The sequence below is a fragment of the Trichoderma asperellum genome, chromosome 7 (genome assembly GCF_020647865.1).
Source record: "Trichoderma asperellum chromosome 7, complete sequence".
NCBI classification, from domain to species: domain Eukaryota; kingdom Fungi; phylum Ascomycota; class Sordariomycetes; order Hypocreales; family Hypocreaceae; genus Trichoderma; species Trichoderma asperellum.
In genome coordinates this window covers 200,814-219,413 of record NC_089421.1, presented here as the reverse complement: position 1 = coordinate 219,413, position 18,600 = coordinate 200,814, and the positions used below count along the sequence as shown (strand labels likewise).

Sequence of the window (18,600 nt, the reverse complement as noted above, 5' to 3'; positions counted from 1 at the left end):
AAGGATGAAGTTGTAGCAATGGCTATTTCCAGCACCACATCACATGATGCTGGCGATGTGAGTACATGCGCTATACAAGTACTACTAACGAGCTCGACAAACAGGCGGAAGCGAAGTGGCTTGACGAAATTGTCGCGGAGGAACTGCCGGCAATACGTCGGCTAAATGCCGCCAGACCCGGCATCATCAAACTTTCGCCAGATCCCGAGATTTCAACGTCTCCGACCCTCGTCAATTGACTTGCCAGAGCTTCGGCCGCCGCTTTCCACCATGTCCATGTTCCGGGCCAAGAAGCTCGACCTGGGCTGCTTCGTCAAGGCCCGCACCATTCGCGACCACACCAAGCGCAAGGTCTTTGAGGAGCATGAGACGGAGAGGTAAGGCTCATCTCATCTCTCCATGGCTGGCTGCATCTCGCGCCAAATTGCCAGGAAAATTGCGCAGATTAAGCGGCCGAAATGGACGAATCCTTGGTCGGAGAAGCGTGCTAATCTCTGCTTTTTCTGCTATTTTTAGACAAGCTCTTCGATACATGATCCGCAACACCACGCTGCCGCCTCGAGTTCGCGCCACTGCCCAGCTGCAGCTCTCCCAGATGCATGCCTATACCCGACCCACGCAGATCCGCAACCGTTGTATAATGGGGGGACAGGGACGCGGTGTGCTGAGAGCGTTTAAGATGACTAGAGTGCGTGCACCATGCTGGTCGGCCGATCGGCCAGCGTTGTTTGTGTTCCCGTGGAGAGAGCAGCTCAGCTAACATTATATCAATCCTGCAGTTCAATTTCCGAATGGAGGCGTTGGCAGGAAACCTTCCTGGAGTGAAGAGAGCCAGCTGGTAGATATGGCATTTACGATTCAATGACGTTTTATATTCCGACTTGACTGTATAAAATCTGTGTATGATATTGCGTGCGGTTAGACAAACCTCTAAGCAAAGGCGGCTAAAAGGGGAAAGAAGAAAATGTTCAATTTAAAGAAAAGAAGAAAAAAAAAACTAATAATGAAAGGAAAAGAGGAAAAGAATACCCTTCTTTTCTCATATTGGTGTGCTAAAGATTCAAGATGTCACCTGAGTCTTGAATGTGATACCTACTCTATGTGTGCTATTCCAAAGATACCTGTCAGCAAATAATTTACTCCATTTGGCGGCCATGTTTCAATTGCTTTCAATTCCTGCGACGTCTATAATCACAAATGTCATTTTGAAGCCATCTATATTTCAGTCGCATAGCATTTTCTTTGCCATCCATATTCGCTATTCCTCAGAGAGATGCAAGCCTTGAGTATGTCAAATTCGAAGACTGCCTCAGTTGCGGCTCCTACCTACCCTGTACTTGACCAAAAACCTAGACTGTGCAGATTTGGCAATAGTTCGGCATTTGCACGTAGCTGGAAAAAGATGTGGCGTTCTCCACTTCATCCATTCGTTCACTGCAGTCTTGCAACTCTTGCTGCAACTTTCAACCTGAATTTTGTCAATAATCCAACGCTTTCTCTGCGTACCATTCATCGAGCCTGATCTTGCCATTTCATTCTCCATCAGCGCGCGGGCTCGCGACCATACAGCAGCGGCTCACCAACTAAACTCGCCACCGCAGCCCGATCGTCTACACAGCGAGCCACAATCATGGGTGGCGGAGATTTGAACTTGAAGAAATCGTTCCATCCCGGCCTGCGGCGGAACCAGCAAGCCGTCTACGATGAAGAACAAAAGGCACTCGCCGAGCGCAAACGCACTCAGCAACGCATCAATGAGATCAAAGAGGAACGCGCCAAAGAAGATCTCCAGAGGCAGCTGGAGGCGGCGGGAGGCAAGAAGAGGGTAGATCGCGTCGACTGGATGTACCAAGGCCCTACAGATGGCCAGGCCGGCACAACCGAAGAGACAGAGGCCTATCTGCTGGGAAAGAGGAGAATCGACAACCTCATCAAGGGCAACGACAACAAGAAGCTCGAGAAGGCTGCTGGACAGGAGAGTTTCATTGCGCTGCAGAATGCCAACAGCGCGCGCGACACGGCGGCCAAGATCCGTGACGATCCTCTGCTGGCCATCAAGCGCCAAGAACAGGCCGCGTACGAGGCAATGATGAACGACCCGATCAGACGCCGCCAGCTCCTCTCATCGATGGGCGTAGACGATGGCAAGAGGAAGCGCAAGGACGGTGATAGAAACGGGGACGACAGACATGGGCGGAAGCATCGCAGGCATCGCAGCAGAGATCGCGACGACGACCGACACTCACGGCATCGCCGACGCTCGTATTCTAGATCGCGCAGCCCGCGACGGCGCCACCATCGAGGCGATGATTCTGATTCCGAAGACCGCCACCGCAGCTACAAGGAGAGACGGCGAGACTATTCAGAGGACAGAGAGCACATATCAAGCCGTCGGAGGGATGATTCTCAAGAGCGTGAGGCCAGAAGCCACCGACATGATTCATATCGGAACCGTGATGGCAGCCGCGAACGTCGCCACCGACACTCAGACTCCAACGGTAGAGGAGACCGGCCTCGGAAGCGCTCCCCGGCGTATCCTCGCGCTCACAGAGAACGTGAGCGTGAGCGCGATGATGCCGGGGAGGATGCTCGGAAGGCAGAGGAACAGGCACGGAAGCTGGCTGCCATGCAGTCGGCTGCGTCCGAGCTTGACGAAGATCGAGAGAAGCGACTCGCGGCTCTAGAAAGTCAAGAATGTGCTGCTCGAGAGGCTGATGACAAGGCTCGAGAGCGAGGAGGAGATCGAGGCTTCGTCAATGGATTGCATCGAAAGGCATTGAACATGAATACTCGACACGGACGGTGATAGGCAGGGGGGCCAAGGCTAATAAAACACCATGATGATGTTGATGCGATTGTGTCTATGAAAATAAAAAAACAAGGCTAATTAATGGCGGCCTTCACCTGGCGTTCGTGGGATACTGTATCGTGGCATTGGGGCATGATGACGGCAGCACTTTTCTTTTCCCCCGCGAGTATAGAAACATCTGATAATATTTGGCAACAAGTATATTCTCACGATTCACAATGCTATATAACTAGTTGATCTTATCCTCCCTCCCTTGTACATCTGGCAACCTTTTAGTAGCTGAAGACAAGCATAGAGAGAGCTCGTCTTGAATCTCGGCTACGACAGCTACGACATAGGCTTTATTCAGATAGACTTGAATTAACAACCAACGCGCGTAAAGGTAAACTGCTGGTTCAAGCCGCCATGGTAAGAATAAGCAAGGATCTCCGTCAAATCCGCCTGGTTGCTAGCAGTTACATCAAAAGTCTTGCTGTTGTATGCCACGTTGCGAATGCTGTACAAAGGTGTGAGTTATACTACCTCTAAGTACACGTAGGAGCGAGGCTCATGGTGATGACTTACTACCAAGTGTCGCTGCTGGCATTGGCCCTGACAAATTTCCAACGAGCAGAAGCATCGCCCTGGGGATTGGTTCTGGCGGCTCTAATCACGGTATTGTTTCCATCTGCGTTGGACAATGAGTTAGGCAATGGACGGGGATTGTTTGGGTATCTGGCCTGCTTCTAGGGATGCCAAACTTACTCTGAGCAGCAGCATAGGTGCCAGTGGCAACGTTTTGAATGCTGAACTCGTCGTTACCGACGTGGGAAATGCGCCATTGCTGGTTGGGGCCGCCGTGGAATGTGCTGTAGATCACTCTCTGCGTTAGCTATGCCTTCCCATATCAAAGATTGAATTCAAGAGGTGGATGTAAGGGCATACTATTGGATGAGACGGCCAGTAGGATTGGAAGCCTCAAGATCAACAGGCTTGTGCTGGGACAAGGCGGAGCGGATGATGTAAGTTCCTTCAAAGAGAGACATTTTGATAGAGGCTATTAGTAGCTAGCGAAAAAAGATTATTGCTGAACGGATTTTACTTGGTGATGAAGCTGATGTCTCGTTGAGATGATGGTGAAGAGAGCAGTTTTTAGAGAGGAGCACCCTCTCGCTTTATATGTTTTTGAGCATTGGCTTTTGACCGCCCTTTTCTTTTCTCTTCTTACCATTACTATTTACTATTACCATCATGATTGCCATTGCTTCTTGATGACTTGAGCCTTTCTCCATCTCGCCAAGGATTACCCCATCTCTGCATCTGTCATAGCGTTCCGACTGTGAGACATTGCCTCCTCTCACCGAATGCCTGATGGTCTCATGCCATTGGTGAGTAGTTGCCTCCGATATTCATCCAATTCTCGCCGAGCAGTAAAAGGTAATATACAAATGGCTAGGCGCCTGGGCCCTTATTGGGGCCATGGTAACTTACTGAGCTGAAAAGTGGCCGAGACCCCGACATGCAAGAGTTGACGCTTCGTAAGCCACATATGTAGGGAGTATATCAAGCATATTATGGTTCTAGACCACTTGTCGATATTATTAATGGATATTGGTTCAAGAACAAGCCCTCACCGTGTTTCTTTTCATTATAAGCTGGAATTGATACGATATCTTGCTTGGTACACTGAATAGGGTATTTTTTTTTAAGAGAAATTGGCACTTATTGCTTTTGTTGAAGATACTAAATCTGATAATGAGAGAGTACGTATTATTGCGAGACGACAATTCTAGAAGGCCTTCCCTCAGACATATCCCTTATGGCGACAAAGGGGTAGAAATGACGTTCTCCAGCCGCATAATCTGGGGCTGCCAAACAAACCAGTGATGTCTGATCTTGGCATAATACTGTGTCTCAAGATCCCCCTCAGATCGGAGGTATAATTTGCATCGGGTAGGCTACAGCCGGAAGATGGAAAGTATAATTTAAGCATATTCTGGCTTGGCTGGGCTGTGATACGTGCAATTTGAGACATTCTTACTAATTTTATCGCGATACCGGTGACACGCGGATGGCAAATGGGGCCGTGCGTTTTCGCAGTGCATGAGGCTGTGAAACATTGAATACTTGGTGCCTAACTCGAGATGCATGACTTATTAAGTCTGAGTGGCTGAGTCAGTCCTCAGACTGAGATGGATGTTTATGGACATCTGACTCTGCGTTGAGACCCCTGTTGATCTTTTCTAGGAGCTGTTTTAGCAAATATTACTGCTGGATGCTATCATTAATGAGTGGCTGTCTTTAAAGAAAGCAAGTAGTCGGCTCCTCACGCGTGATTACTTATACCCTTAGAGTAGAAATAGTATGGCGAGTACACGAAATACTGCACCAAGTAAAAGGCAAGGTGAACCCATTTCTTTTTTAACATCGTAGAAATATATGCTGCCCTCTATACTGATCTATTTATATATATATATATATATATATATATTTTTTTTAGCTGGCCTAGGGTCGGGTCTTTGAGATTACTCTTTATAATTCGAAACGTTCCTGCTGCCTTATGTCCTTTGTTATGCTCTCTATAGAGTTTTTTGATTGACACAATTGTGATTCTTGTTTGAATAGATGTAGCCCATTCATACTTTTGAGATATACAGGATGCTATGCAATGCTAGTCACTGCCCTCCTGCTGTTACTGTTCTTACTGCTTCTGCTTTATGCTTCCCGTCCATTAAAAGGCAATTGGCGACATAGGCGTGGCCGCTTATACAATTCCACATAAAGGATATAGCCGTTTTGGTAGGAGAAGCATTGTGCAGATGGGAAGATTCCTCATGACTGAAGCTGGCCAAGGAACTGGGCGCTCGAGAAGGTAACGGATCGAGAGACGTCCACTTGGCTTCAATCGTTGCGCTCCCTGGGAGATGCGGGGCATAAAACAAGGTGCCATCGCAAAAGGCGTGGTCATTTCTATACCATGGTGATCTCATTCTAGGAAAAGAATATTCTAGCTCAGACTGAGCAGCATTTTCGCGACTCGTTGCTAAACCATAAATCAGGAATTACGATGTCGATGCCCCATCATTAAGTGCCGTTGAGTGGAGTCTGTCCGTTCCCAAAGGCTCTTCATTCGTGGACAGTCTATATGGCGCTGTGGGGTTTGACATGTAGGGCGCAGAGCCAAGGCGTCAATTGATTAGGCCTCAGACCATTGCCGGAACGATCGCTATGAACGCCACCTCTCATCTATATGGCTATAATTACCCTATAAAAAGGTTGATTGAAAAGCAAGGTTTGTTATACACATATATAGTTATCTGAGGGTAGCGTTTGAACAACACGAATTCGGTCTATTACTTCTTCAAGTCAATTGAACTCTGGAACGTCTCATGGCGGACACACCATCATCTATAGAGTTGAAGACAACTCCACAGCATATATCCACCGATATAGTCAATGTTCCGAGGCAAAATTCTGGCCCAACCCCCGCTGAGAGCAACTACAATTCAGACCGTGCAGTCATCTCTGGAGATGATGAATCTCCCCCGGACGGCACAACAGAGTTTTCATTGCCGCCCGTAGACAGGGGGAAAGATGCTTGGCTTTTCTTGGCAGCTTGTTTCGTTTTAGAGGCGTTAGTATGGGGTAAGTGACAGATTAACTATATGTATGGAGATGCCAAGAGTGGACTACTGATTTTGATATTTGTTTCTGATAGGCTTTCCATTTGCGTTTGGTGTGTTTCAAGACTATTATCGCACACACGAACCCTTTGCTGGGTCGTCTAAAATTGCTGTTATTGGAACTACGGCAATGGTAAATGAAATCCTACATTACCATAATGCAGAAGAAATAAGCTGACACTTGTGTTTCCCCAAAAGGGTATCATGTATCTCGATATTCCCATCATCATGGGCCTCCAGCGCTTGTACCCGAGACCCACCCGCCATGCGCCTGCCGTGGGTCTTCTATTCTTATGCCTCGCTCTCGCCATCTCTTCCTTTTCCCAAAACGTCACGCACCTCATCTTGACACAGGGAGTCCTATACGCAATTGGCGGCTCCATTTGTTATTGCCCATGTATCTTATATATGAACGAATGGTTCGTCAAGCGTCGTGGAATGGCCTATGGGGCTATGTGGGCCGGCAGCGGCCTAGGTGGCTTTACAATTCCTCTTCTTTTGGAATATTTCCTTGACAAGTACGGATTCAGAACTACATTACGGATATGGTCTCTCAGCGTGTTCATTTTGTCTGCTCCCTTGATATGGTTCATCAAGCCACGGGTACCTGCGTCAAGCACACACCTCAATCCTTTTAACCTCAAGTTTTTGTTGACCCGTTCTTTTTGCTTGTTCCAGCTTACGAATATTGTCGAAGGCATTGGCTACTTTCTTCCGGGTATTTATTTGCCGACATATGCTCGTGTGTCTCTTGGTGCTGGCGATTTCCCATCGGCTCTGACACTCTTGGTCTTGAACGTTGGCGCAGTCATAGGGTGCGTCGTCATGGGTACCTTGACTGATCGTCTCCATGTGACGACGTGTATCGCAATATCGACCATTGGCACAGCAATCGGTACCTTTTTTCTATGGGGACTTGGCACTAACATGGCGTCCCTTTACGTGTTCTGCGTCATATATGGTCTGTTTGCAGGCTCGTATACGTCAACTTGGCCAGGAGTTATGAAATATTATTTATCAACTATGAGTGGATCGGGAGAAGAGGGCAGTGGGAACCGTGGTAGCTACGACCCCCTCATGATATTTGGCGTGCTCTCCGCTGGACGGGGCGTTGGTAACGTCGTTTCAGGGCCGCTGAGCGAGGCACTGATCAAGGGGATGCCATGGCAAGGCCAAGCTGCTGCTGGATATGGGAGCGGATATGGGACACTGATAGCCTTTACAGGGGCAACGGCTGTCGTTGGCGGTGGTAGCTATTTGTTCAGGAGAATTGGGTGGCTATAAACATCAAGTGTTGATTTCTTGCCGTAATAAAGCGAAGAGAAGCGCGACTATGTATAGACCAGGAGCCATATAGACTGCAGCTCAATTTGTTTCAAATAGAATACGATACAACAGCTTTCTTCACGTGGTTGATGACAATAACGGTGCGATAGAATAACGTAAGCAACCCGCAGATGAAAGAAAAATTTTATTATCTCCTTCACAAGCTATAGTATAAAATCAGCCTGCGAGGTCTAACCGAGCCCTCCTTGCCATTTGGATATATTCGTCATCAATACAAAACTCCCATCAACATAATATCATAACCCATTTTCGTGGCCCCGCTATGCATCCCAATCTTGCTGAAACCCCAGCTTACTCTCGCAAAAGTCCTGCAGCTTGAACCTGCTGGAAAACCTCGAATTCGTTGACTTCTTTCTTCGCACGCTTCTTCTCGACCCATCGGCGGAGGCCTGGAACCTTGGATGCGGTGTTTAGGAATTGATTCTTCAATGGCAGTGATCCCGTCTTCTCCTCGTACATGAGCAGAGAAACTGTAAGAACGAGGAATATCCAGTAAACATTGTAAGCGATAACTGAGCCGTACGTGGCGGTGTTCTGCCAACCGAGGATGGAGTTGAAAACATCCCAGCCGTTGTCGGTTTCGGGATTGCAGCAGTTCACATGCCAGACGGTCTCGAGAATATTGTATGAGCCGGGGCCATTGCCTTCTTCAGCGACATCGCTTCCGACACGCTGAGCAAATGTGTGGTATTGCAGACTCCAGATAGACTTGGAGAACATGCCGGCGGCAATCAGATATAAAACACTGGTCGAAGCAATGAGGAAGAGCTGTATCGACATCAGGTTGCCACCGCGGTAGATGAAGAAACCGACGGCGAGACCAGCGATGATTCCGCAAACAACAGGCAGAGGGAAGGCCGTTGCGGGCAAGCTAAGAGAGACGCCACCAACAAAGACGACAGCCTCAACTCCTTCTCGCAAAGTGGTAATAAACGGCAAGATGAACATGACGTGTCTCCTGGACCAGTCGCTGAGCCAGTTCCTCGGCTTTTCAGAATTGCCAGACTTTTCAGCCAAGGCATGAGCAATCTTGACACGCCACTTGTCCTTCATCTTGTTGATTCTTAGCAGGGCAAGTCCCATGATTGAGACGATAATTGTGGCAATCAGATAAAAGATACCCTCCCAGAGATCCTCAGACTGGGACCAGATGTCCTTGCCAAGGCCGTAGAAGGCTCCGATGAAAGCACCACCAATGATAAGACAGATGACAATACCAGCTGCTGAGCCAAGCCATACCTGCCTGACCAGGCGTTTATAGATGGCCTGGTCTTGGCCTGGTCCACCGAGACATTGTTTGAGGAAAGAGAGGAGGACTGAGATGATGATGACAGCTTCCAAGCACTCTCGGAACACAATGAAGAAAATCTGGACGGCGAAGACGTTCTTCGCCATTGTGCCTGTCTGTCTATACACCACAAAGAGAAAGAGGCAATGGGCAATAGAAAGATGAAGGGGGGAGAGACAAAGGAACCCAATTCCAACGGCGGCCAGCAATTGATGTATATTTAGCCTCGCATGGCCGCATACGGAATGAGTAAGGCTTGAATAACACGGGGAGAAAAAGCTTTCATGGCAGCTCTAACCGAGAAGGGCCGGAACCTCAGCCAAGCTTGTCATAGAAACTGGACTCGACCCCGACGGATCATTTGAGGCGCCGCCTGGAAGCACCACAAGTGGACTCTCCCAGCTAAATCAGATGATCAGATAATCGCATCGTCCAGTCAGATTCTCTTGATGCATCTCCAGCTGCGGCCCCTCGGCTAACACGGCACCGCGACCCCACCACTACCACGCGCTTTGATGAGCATTTTGAGTTATCTGATCAAACGAAAAATTATCTGATCAAGAAAATGGCTCAACTAGAGCGCCGAAACATCGTTATCTGATCATGCCAAACGGCTTCTCGGCAGCGCTATTGAACGCCAAGAAGGGTTTGCAGGAAGTCTAAACGGGGGCTCTATGGGCTTAATTCGATTTCAGGGTCGTGGAACAAGGATCATATGCTGCGGTGGTCGGCACACATGCGTAGAATTTTTCCATCTAGCCTGTGGGGGCTTCTCTAGTTTTCTCTTCCTAGCTCGTTTTTTTTTCGTCTAGGAACCCGGTCTGTTGGTTATCTGATGGATGGTGAGTAGCTGACCTCGGGAACTTTGCTGAGAGAGAAGGGGAAACATTGTTCCATTCTTGCTGGGGAGGTTATGGTCAATTAACATAAGATATCAGCCCCTTGCCGCCCACACTTGACGGTGGCACACACGAAGCCAAGTCAATTGTGTCTGGAACCGTGTCATCTCATACGTTGCTCTCCAGACGGAGTGCGAGAGAGACGGGACTAGAACGGCTGAGAGGTCAATTGGCTACCGCGTTGATCATTTGATTCGTCTGCCTTCACCAGCTCTCCAACATGAAGCGATTCTTGGTTCTAGCCCTCGCGGCGCTTGGCTGCCAGGCCAAGACGGTTACACACGACTTCAACGTCACTTGGGTCACAGCTAACCCCGATGGACTGGCAGACCGCAAAGTCGTTGGTATCAACGGCCAATGGCCTCTTCCAGTCATCGAGGTCAACAAGGGCGATCGCCTCGTAGTCAACATGCACAACAACCTTGATCGGGCAGCCTCGATTCACTGGCACGGCATGTTCCAAAACAACACAAACTACATGGACGGCGCATCCATGATCACACAATGCCCTGTGCCCGCCGGATCAAGCATGACCTACAACTTCACAGTTAACCAGAACGGTACTTATTGGTATCACTGCCATACAGACTACTGCTACCCCGATGGCTACCGCCAGGCGCTCATCGTCCATGACGAGGACGCCCCATTCAAGTTTGACGAAGAGTTCACAGTCACATTGTCAGACTGGTATCACGACATGGTCGAGGACTTGTCGTCTGAATTCATGTCTGTGTACAATCCCACCGGCGCGGAACCTATCCCCAATGCTTTCCTTTTCAACGACACTTTCAACACCAGCTTGCCCGTGAAGCCAAACAAGACATACCTGATCCGAATCATCAACATCAGCGCCTTTGTTGGGCAGTATTTCTACATCGAGGGCCACAACTTCAAGATTGTGGAAATCGATGGTGTTTATACAGAACCCGCTGAGGCTGACACTCTCTACCTTGGCGTTGCTCAAAGATATGCGATTCTATTGACGACAAAGAACGAGACGGACACCAACTATCCTATTGTTACTGTTGCGGATTCCTCTCTTCTCGACACCATGCCTCCGGAACTCCGCCTTAACAACACCAACTGGCTGGAATATAACAAAAATGCCGATCACCCACAGGCAACCATTAATGTCACAGACAGCAAAAGTATTGTTCCATTCGATGATATAAACTTGGTATCGTCTGACGGAATGGAACTGCTTCCCGAGCCAGATATGGAGGTTAATGTGACTGTCATCATGAATAACCTGAACAATGGACAGAGCTACGCCTTCCTGAACAACATTTCATTCACAACGCCAAAGGTGCCGTCTCTCTACACTGCAATGTCAGCTGGGGATGATCTCGTCAGCAACAAGGGCATTTATGGCGAATTCACTCATCCAATGGTCCTGAACCACAATGATGTCGTGCAGGTTGTGGTCAACAACGCTGACACTGGTTCACATCCATTCCACCTTCACGGACATAATTTCCAGGTGATCGATCGCCAACCTCCTTATGGAGAGCACTTCTTCGATTTCTTGAACGGAGATCCTGTGCCGTATGACCCGAACAACCACACGGCATTCCCCAAGGTCCCGGCCCGCAGAGACACGTTTGTGCTGCCTCCCAATGGTTACATTGTCATGCGATTTGTTGCTGATAACCCCGGTGTTTGGATCTTCCACTGCCACATTGATTGGCATCTTTCTTCTGGTCTGGCCATGATCTTTGTCGAAGCCCCTCAGCAGATGAAGGAGCGCATGACAATCCCACAAGAGCATATCGACGTTTGTCAGGCTGCCGGGATACCCTCTAAAGGAAACGCCGCGGCTGACACACTGGATTTCCTCGACCTCAAGGGCCAAGCCTCCCAGCCCGGCTGGATTCCCGACGGATTCACTGCACGAGGTATCGTTGCGCTGGTGTTTTCTATTTTATCTGCTATCTGCGGTATCATAAGCATTGTTATATATGGTCTGGCAGATGTGAAGAAGAAGCAGGTTGATGATGTCTCAACCGAAGCCGAGCAGAGCGGCGAAGTTGTAGTGGAGGAGAACGTGGAGAACCCGTCCAAGTCATGAGAGGATATATGAATTTGATGATTGCATTTGATGGTTAAGGTTAGGCAAAATGGCAAAATACCCGAATAATAGTGATGGAATGAAAATTAAAAAAAGGGAGTTGGTGCTATTGGATGGAGCTCTTGAGAGCAGTTTTAATATATTAAGTGGATTATTTTGTTATACGTTTAAATATCTTTTTTTTTTATCCCCTTTTATTTGTGCTTTGCTAAATGATGGCGCTTGAGAGACTGCAAAGGAAACTCGAGAACAATGCTTCTTCAAGTCCGAAAGCAGTGCAGATACACAATACATAGAGTCGACCAGGATACGAGAAAGAACGAGCAACCTCGCCAAACGGCATAAAATTTTTCTCATGTCATCCTTCGATGTAACCGTAAATCACTGAAAATATCACTGATTGTCCCGCATCGAGTGTCAGCAAAACTGCCTCTGGCGTCAAATAACTCCGCGAATCGGCCATACAGTGCGGGGCCTTACTCCGAAGATTAATAAGACCATTGGATGTCATTCTCTTTTGACCATGAGAATCGCCAAGTTCTAACACTTTTTAGGAGGCTTGTGAAACTAAAGAAACTTTGGAGCGAACAAAGTTAACAAAGCTTGTTTATTGTCTTTTAACCCAACATGGCTGTTGTGCACGCCGGCCCAACTGACTCCTGGCATGGAGTTATCAAGCAAGAGAGCCAATTCCCACCCGAAGCTGGTCGTTATCACCTCTACGTCGGGCTCTTCTGTCCATTTGCGCATCGTGCTCTCCTTGTACGATATCTTAAAGGGCTGGAATCTCTCATCGATGTATCGGTTGTGATGCCGTATCCCAAGGGCGACGGCGGCTGGCCAGGCTGGAGATTCCCTACTTCAAATGACGAATACGCGGGAGCGACTGTAGACAAATTATTCGGGTCCAAGCACATTCATGAGGTCTACTTCAAAGCTGATTCTGAATACAAAGGAAAATACAGCGTTCCGGTACTATGGGACACCAAAGAGGGAACCATTGTGAACAACGAAAGCGCTGAGCTGCTGCGCTGGCTTCCAACCGCCTTTGAGGATATACTGCCCAAAGAGGGACATAAATACGACCTGGATCTCTACCCGACGCACTTAAGAAGCCAAATTGATGAAATTTCTGAGTGGATGCAGAGAAATCTAAATTCTGGAGTTTACAAAGCCGGATTTGCAGAGACACAAGAGGCCTACGACAAAAATGTGCCTGTTGTCTTTGCCGCCCTAAACCATCTGGAAAGTCTCATCCACCACAACGGTGGGCCATACATTCTAGGTAGCCATCTTACAGAACTAGACATCCGCGCATACACGACGATTATACGGTTCGACGCTGTCTATGTCCAGCACTTCAAATGCAACCTGGGGACCATTCGCGCAAATTACCCTGTCATTCACGAATGGCTGAAGAATCTGTATTGGAATGTAAAGGGATTCAAGGAGACGACAGATTTCAAACACATTAAAGAAAACGTGAGTCGATATAATCCGAGAATCGGAAATCAAGCCGAGAGCATTTCCTGACCTGACATTGGAGAAGTATACGAAGAGTCACCCGAAAATCAATCCACTAGCAATAACTCCTCTAGGTCCGTATCCGGAAGTGGAGGAAGGCATCAACTTGAACTTTGCCGAGCTTAAGCCAGGCTCTGTGAGGCATCCAATTGTGCTTGAGAGACAGGCTGAATTATATAACTAGACGCTTCATAGAGACAAACATAGAATGTTTTGCGTGGTTTAGATGATGCTAGTCGCTTCTAATTCTACCAAACTCTACTAACCAGAATATTTGTACACAATATTATAGCAGATATCAGTGCTTATGGTCTTCCCATAGCACGCTCAATTTCTACCAATGCGGCGAGAACCTTTTCATCGTATTGTCGCCTGCCAACAATCTGTAGGCTCACTGGCGCATTGACATACTTCTCTGGGCTGTACATCTCATACACAAATCGATCTTGGTCGTTTTTAGGTACGTAGCTGGTATCCTTTACGTCCTTCACCTGGTCGACGGTGGTGACTGGGAAGACAACGGCCGGGTAGTCCAGGAGGTTCCATTGCGAAGTGTAGCCCCAGTACCGCGACTGCTCGAGAGGAGTAGCAGCTCCAAATGAAGGAGGGCACAGGATGACATCAACCTCTCTCTCGCCGTTAGCTGCGGTATCTGTCCAGGCCTTGGCGTATCTTGCGCGGTAGGCATCTCGTTGAGCGGTGAGCTAAGCAAAAGAAAACATGTCAGTGTGCTTCATAGAAATCAACGCTGAGGCCATGGAGGATAACTCACCTCCCAAAGCTCAGCCACGGTCCTGTCCTTGACGTTTGGCTGCTCTTCAATGATAAATTTGGTCAATGGCAAGACCGACTCTCCAGCTCCCTTGATCAAATCAAGGACCTCCTTGCCGCCGTCGGGCCAATAGAGCCCTGAGATGATATCCCAAGCTTCATCATGGCCAAGCGACTCGCAATTCCAGTCAACCACCTCGAAACCAGCCTTTCGACACGCGGCAACAACTTCTTCGAGTGCGCGTATCATGGGAGGGTGTGGCTTCACAACACCATCCCACCATTGGACGGCAATCTTGAGAGGCTTTGTGAAGTGATATGGCTTCCACTCCTTGACCGTAAGGGATGGGTCGTGGCGCCATGGCTCAGCAGCAATAGCAGTTTTCATGAAGAGCTCTAGTGCGTCACGCTCTACTGTCATGGGTCCAGGAGTAGAGAGAATCGTTTCTTTGCCAGCCATGTTAGCCCTCTGCCCAAAGACAGAGATTCGTTTAGAACTTGGCCTGCAAAGCGTGTGTCAATAATGCCAAAAGCCGCATAGCAGAGCTATTCCACTCACTTAAAGCCATATATGCCGACATGGGCACATGGACATCGAACACTGCCTCCAATATCGCCACCAACGCCCTGCTCAACTCAGTACTCTGATCAGAAGGCATGAATAACGGCATTTATGTCACTCACCAGAATGCTGCCGCGCATACCAACGAGGGCAGATTCACCTCCGGAGCTTCCTCCAGGAGTCAAAGTACGGTTGTATGGGTTAACAGTAACTCCATACACATTACTGCTCGTCTCCAAGTGCATGATCGTTTGGGGCTGAGTGGTTCTGGCATAGAAGACGCATCCTTCACTATACAAGATATCGTAGAGAAGATTTGAACCATGGTTATCACCAACCCAACCGATATAGGAAGCGTTGGTAGTTACGTTCTCACCGACCATGCCATGATGCTCCTTGGTTGAGATGGGAAGACCGAAAAAGGTGCCTTTGGGTTCTGGCAACGAATCAAGATGCTTTGCACGAGCTATCGCTTGATCCCATAGCAGCTCAGTAAGACAGTTGACCTGGACTAATTAGTATCAAATCATGCCCAACAGTGATATATGCAAGATATGCATAGTAGTACATGACACGTACAGCAACTTGGGCCACCGCTGCTCTGCGCAAGAATGCTCGCGTTACTTCCTCAACTGAGATCTTCCTTTCACGGAGAATCTTCAATAATTCGGTAACAGAGTATTTCTCTGTGATTTCGATTTCCCGGGGTGTCAACACGCCTTTTGGTAGATCCTGAGAACTGAGGGGTAGTATATCAGGGATGCCCTCTAGCTTAGGCTCAACTTTGGCTAGGCCAGCATCGCGCCTTGCTCTAGCTGAAGAAGCCTTGACTTCCCAAGACTGAAGCTGTTGAACGTCACCCATTGTTTCTTGTTATTTTTTTTGTACTCTGGGTTGTGTAGCCTATCGTGTATGAATGAGTTTGTCAATGTTGAGAGGAAAGATAACGGAGTTTAAAGCTGAGGTAGAGGCCGGCTTATAACGGGTTCGGGATTAGCCCCAGTGTTCCACTTATAGACTGTCGCCCTTGACGCTGCCCAATGGAGTCGATTAGAATCTCGAGTCTGGGGAAGGTTTGGCCAGAAATGGAATCTAAAAGGAGCGCTAGAAATGGTATCTAAAGAGAGCGAGCGCTATTACCATATATTCTCCGCTACCCCTCATGGTATCACGGTAAATGAGGGGTCATTGTGGCTTCCAAGCCGATAAGCTAACACGGGCTGCTATCACAGTTCGCCGAGCTAGAAGAAGACCATCACGTGGCTATTGCGATGTATGTTTAGGATTGCATTCCTATGGCGTAAATTAAATCGTTGATTAGCCAGAGACCGGGTAGATACGGATGGGAGCGTAAATTGCTCTGTGATGAGTGTCACTGAATACTCCTGGCAGTCTCACATGTGTAAGGAACACCTATTACTAAACAAATATACAAGAGCGCCAACGAACTTTTATTTTATTTTTCCTTCTCGTGCCATTTCTCTCTTAGTAAAAGGCTTAATTACAGCTCGGTACCTAGATTTATGTGGACTGCTTTAGATTGCGTATAAGCATCTAGAGCGTACTGGCCAAGCTCTCTACCGATGCCCGACGACTTATAGCCGCCAAACGGAATGCCAAAATGTGAATCACCGGAGGAGTTTATGAAAACCATGCCGGCTTGAAGTTTGCGAGCAACTTTATGTGCCCTAGCCACCTTTTGCGTGAAAACTGCAGCGGCCAGTCCATATGATGTATCATTTGCCTTGGCGATGGCTTCTGCCTCGGTGCTGAACTTGGAAATTGCAACAACGGGGCCGAAAATTTCCTCCTTGACAATTTTCATGTCTTCCGTAGTCTATAATCACCCACATTAGCAAATCTTCATGTAATTTTGAAAAAGAAAACGGGTGGGGTGGGGGGTTAATACGTCTGCAAAAATCGTGGGCTGAATAAAGTAGCCCTTGTCGCCGTGCTTAGCACCGCCATGGAGAAGTCGGGCACCAGACTTCTTGCCCTCTTCGATGTAGCCCAACACTCTGTCGAATTGTGCTTTGGAGACTTGAGGCCCTTGGTAAGTATCTTCATGGAATGGGTCGCCAATCTTTGTTGCGGCTTCCTTTGTCCTCTCGGTAAACTTTTCGAGGAATTTGTCGTAGATCGTATCTTGCACGCAGATACGTGATGTTGATGTGCATACCTAATATTTAAGATTAATTATATGACAATACCCAGAGAAGTAAAATGAAAAAGACAGAGGGCATATAAAAGCAGCGCTTTTGTGGTAGACTTACTTGACCCATGTTATCCATGATGCCACTGTGACTCCATTTCACAGCCTGATCGAGATCTGCATCATCGAAAATAATACACGGGCTCTTGCCGCCGCATTCGAGAGTAATGTTTTTCAGATTACTTGCGGCTGCCTTCATAATTGCCTTTCCAGTGGCAGTGCTTCCAGTGAAGGCAATCTTGTCAACGTCCAAGTGGCTCGCAAGAGCTTTGCCAGCTACACCTCCGAGGCCGGGGACAATGTTAACGACACCTGGTGGAAAGCCGGCTTCGGCGATGAGGTTGCCAAAGTAAAGAGCTGAGAGAGGTGTTTGTTCTGCAGGCTTCAGCACTACAGTATTTCCGCATGCTATCGCTGGTGCGATCTTCCATGCGAGCATCATGAACGGATAATTCCTGGTACTCCTGTTAGTCGCTATACCCAGCCCAGTTACAGCTTGTCTCCTCAGGTCCACCTACCAAGGAATAATCTGGCCACAAACTCCGAGAGGCTCTTGCAATACATAAGCCAGCTTTTTGGGCGATGTCTCGATTGTCTTGCCCATGATCTTGTCGGCGGTGCCGGCGTAGTACCGGAAAACATTATAGCTCTCAAGAAGATCCAGTCCATATGCATCGGAGAAAGATTTGCCGTTGTCAAAAGAATCGATACTTGCTAGTAGCTTTCTATCTCTCTCAATTAATTCAGCAAGCTTATAGATGAGAGCGCCTCGATCTTTCGCTTCAAGCTCCGACCATTCTCCCTCAAACGCGCGGCGAGCAGCAGCGACAGCTTTATCTATGTCTGCCTCCGACGCGCCTTGTAGAGTGATGATCTCTTCTTCAGTTCTAATGAGCAGATAAGTCAGGTTACACCGTTTATATAAGAGATTAGCCGACTCGAAAGGGTGATTAGGGTGCCTTACGATGGATTGTAGACGGCAAACTTTTCGCCATTGCCGGCGACGAATTTATTATCGATGAAAAGACCAGTGGGCTGGTCATAACTGAGCCCATTGGGCAAAGAAATCTTCACTGAGGCAGCCATTTTATGTAGGGATGATGTGATGTTGCTGGAGGGAACAAATCTCAGTCGGAGAACGAAGCACAAGCCATATATATACCCTCCACTAAACTAACGAGACATTGATGTAATCACATTCGTCACTTGTAAGACAAACACCCGTTAGCTAGGCCGCACGCCGCGGGGAACCGCGGTCGCCACCAAATGCTATCAGCGTCAAGATCCACGCTAATTGAAGCTATCTTCGAGTGCAGTGTGAACTTGTAAGAAAGCTTATCGCTAGTGACTATACTCCTTGCGTTACCATGCAATCCCGCATTGATATAGGAACGTCTTTAAATCCTATGATAGCTATCCGATGCAGCAGTTAGCTATTTTCCCCTTTCATCAAGATTC

The 18,600-nt window shown here is 48.1% G+C and overlaps 10 protein-coding genes across 10 annotated transcripts; 6 read left to right on the top strand and 4 right to left on the bottom strand.

Moving 5' to 3' along the window:
* Positions 1-18: 18 nt before the first annotated feature.
* On the top strand, positions 19-239 carry TrAFT101_010829 (uncharacterized protein; the record flags this gene model as incomplete). The annotated part of the gene is made up of 2 exons (XM_066129073.1): positions 19-57; positions 105-239. 2 exons carry the CDS (start codon positions 19-21, stop codon positions 237-239), a joined length of 174 nt encoding a protein of 57 aa, XP_065985203.1.
* On the top strand, positions 236-1,116 carry TrAFT101_010828 (mitochondrial 37S ribosomal protein uS14m). Its single transcript, XM_024908743.2, has 3 exons — positions 236-377; positions 517-688; positions 780-1,116. Exons 1-3 carry the CDS (start codon positions 271-273, stop codon positions 840-842), a joined length of 342 nt encoding a protein of 113 aa, XP_024756772.1. The 5' UTR covers positions 236-270; the 3' UTR covers positions 843-1,116.
* Positions 1,117-1,436: 320 nt separating this feature from the next.
* On the top strand, positions 1,437-3,147 carry CWC25 (RNA-splicing factor). The gene has a single exon (XM_066129072.1). It carries the CDS (start codon positions 1,631-1,633, stop codon positions 2,804-2,806), a length of 1,176 nt encoding a protein of 391 aa, XP_065985202.1. The 5' UTR covers positions 1,437-1,630; the 3' UTR covers positions 2,807-3,147.
* On the bottom strand, positions 2,999-3,911 carry TrAFT101_010826 (uncharacterized protein). Its single transcript, XM_066129071.1, has 4 exons — positions 3,734-3,911; positions 3,554-3,657; positions 3,374-3,476; positions 2,999-3,305 (listed from the first exon to the last, which is right to left on the bottom strand). Exons 1-4 carry the CDS (start codon positions 3,832-3,834, stop codon positions 3,170-3,172), a joined length of 444 nt encoding a protein of 147 aa, XP_065985201.1. The 5' UTR covers positions 3,835-3,911; the 3' UTR covers positions 2,999-3,169.
* A 2,158-nt stretch (positions 3,912-6,069) lies between these two features.
* TrAFT101_010825 (uncharacterized protein) lies at positions 6,070-7,867 on the top strand. Its single transcript, XM_024908742.2, has 3 exons — positions 6,070-6,433; positions 6,507-6,604; positions 6,670-7,867. Exons 1-3 carry the CDS (start codon positions 6,178-6,180, stop codon positions 7,753-7,755), a joined length of 1,440 nt encoding a protein of 479 aa, XP_024756769.1. The 5' UTR covers positions 6,070-6,177; the 3' UTR covers positions 7,756-7,867.
* A 34-nt stretch (positions 7,868-7,901) lies between these two features.
* TrAFT101_010824 (uncharacterized protein) lies at positions 7,902-9,401 on the bottom strand. The gene has a single exon (XM_024908741.2). The coding sequence runs from the start codon at positions 9,211-9,213 to the stop codon at positions 8,110-8,112; it is 1,104 nt and encodes a 367-aa protein (XP_024756768.1). The 5' UTR covers positions 9,214-9,401; the 3' UTR covers positions 7,902-8,109.
* Positions 9,402-9,600: 199 nt separating this feature from the next.
* On the top strand, positions 9,601-12,414 carry TrAFT101_010823 (uncharacterized protein). Its single transcript, XM_024900996.2, has 2 exons — positions 9,601-9,948; positions 10,045-12,414. Exon 2 carries the CDS (start codon positions 10,226-10,228, stop codon positions 12,071-12,073), a length of 1,848 nt encoding a protein of 615 aa, XP_024756767.1. The 5' UTR covers positions 9,601-9,948; positions 10,045-10,225; the 3' UTR covers positions 12,074-12,414.
* Positions 12,415-12,536: 122 nt separating this feature from the next.
* On the top strand, positions 12,537-13,932 carry TrAFT101_010822 (uncharacterized protein). Its single transcript, XM_024904369.2, has 2 exons — positions 12,537-13,555; positions 13,623-13,932. Exons 1-2 carry the CDS (start codon positions 12,701-12,703, stop codon positions 13,779-13,781), a joined length of 1,014 nt encoding a protein of 337 aa, XP_024756766.1. The 5' UTR covers positions 12,537-12,700; the 3' UTR covers positions 13,782-13,932.
* Positions 13,758-16,076, bottom strand: TrAFT101_010821 (uncharacterized protein). Its single transcript, XM_024910179.2, has 5 exons — positions 15,510-16,076; positions 15,053-15,436; positions 14,928-14,995; positions 14,370-14,871; positions 13,758-14,301 (listed from the first exon to the last, which is right to left on the bottom strand). Exons 1-5 carry the CDS (start codon positions 15,792-15,794, stop codon positions 13,903-13,905), a joined length of 1,638 nt encoding a protein of 545 aa, XP_024756765.1. The 5' UTR covers positions 15,795-16,076; the 3' UTR covers positions 13,758-13,902.
* Positions 16,077-16,289: 213 nt separating this feature from the next.
* Positions 16,290-18,257, bottom strand: TrAFT101_010820 (uncharacterized protein). The gene is made up of 5 exons (XM_024910753.2): positions 18,107-18,257; positions 17,661-18,029; positions 17,204-17,597; positions 16,840-17,109; positions 16,290-16,767 (listed from the first exon to the last, which is right to left on the bottom strand). The coding sequence occupies exons 1-5, from the start codon at positions 18,226-18,228 to the stop codon at positions 16,432-16,434; spliced, it is 1,491 nt and encodes a 496-aa protein (XP_024756764.1). The 5' UTR covers positions 18,229-18,257; the 3' UTR covers positions 16,290-16,431.
* Between the last annotated feature and the right edge of the window lie 343 nt (positions 18,258-18,600).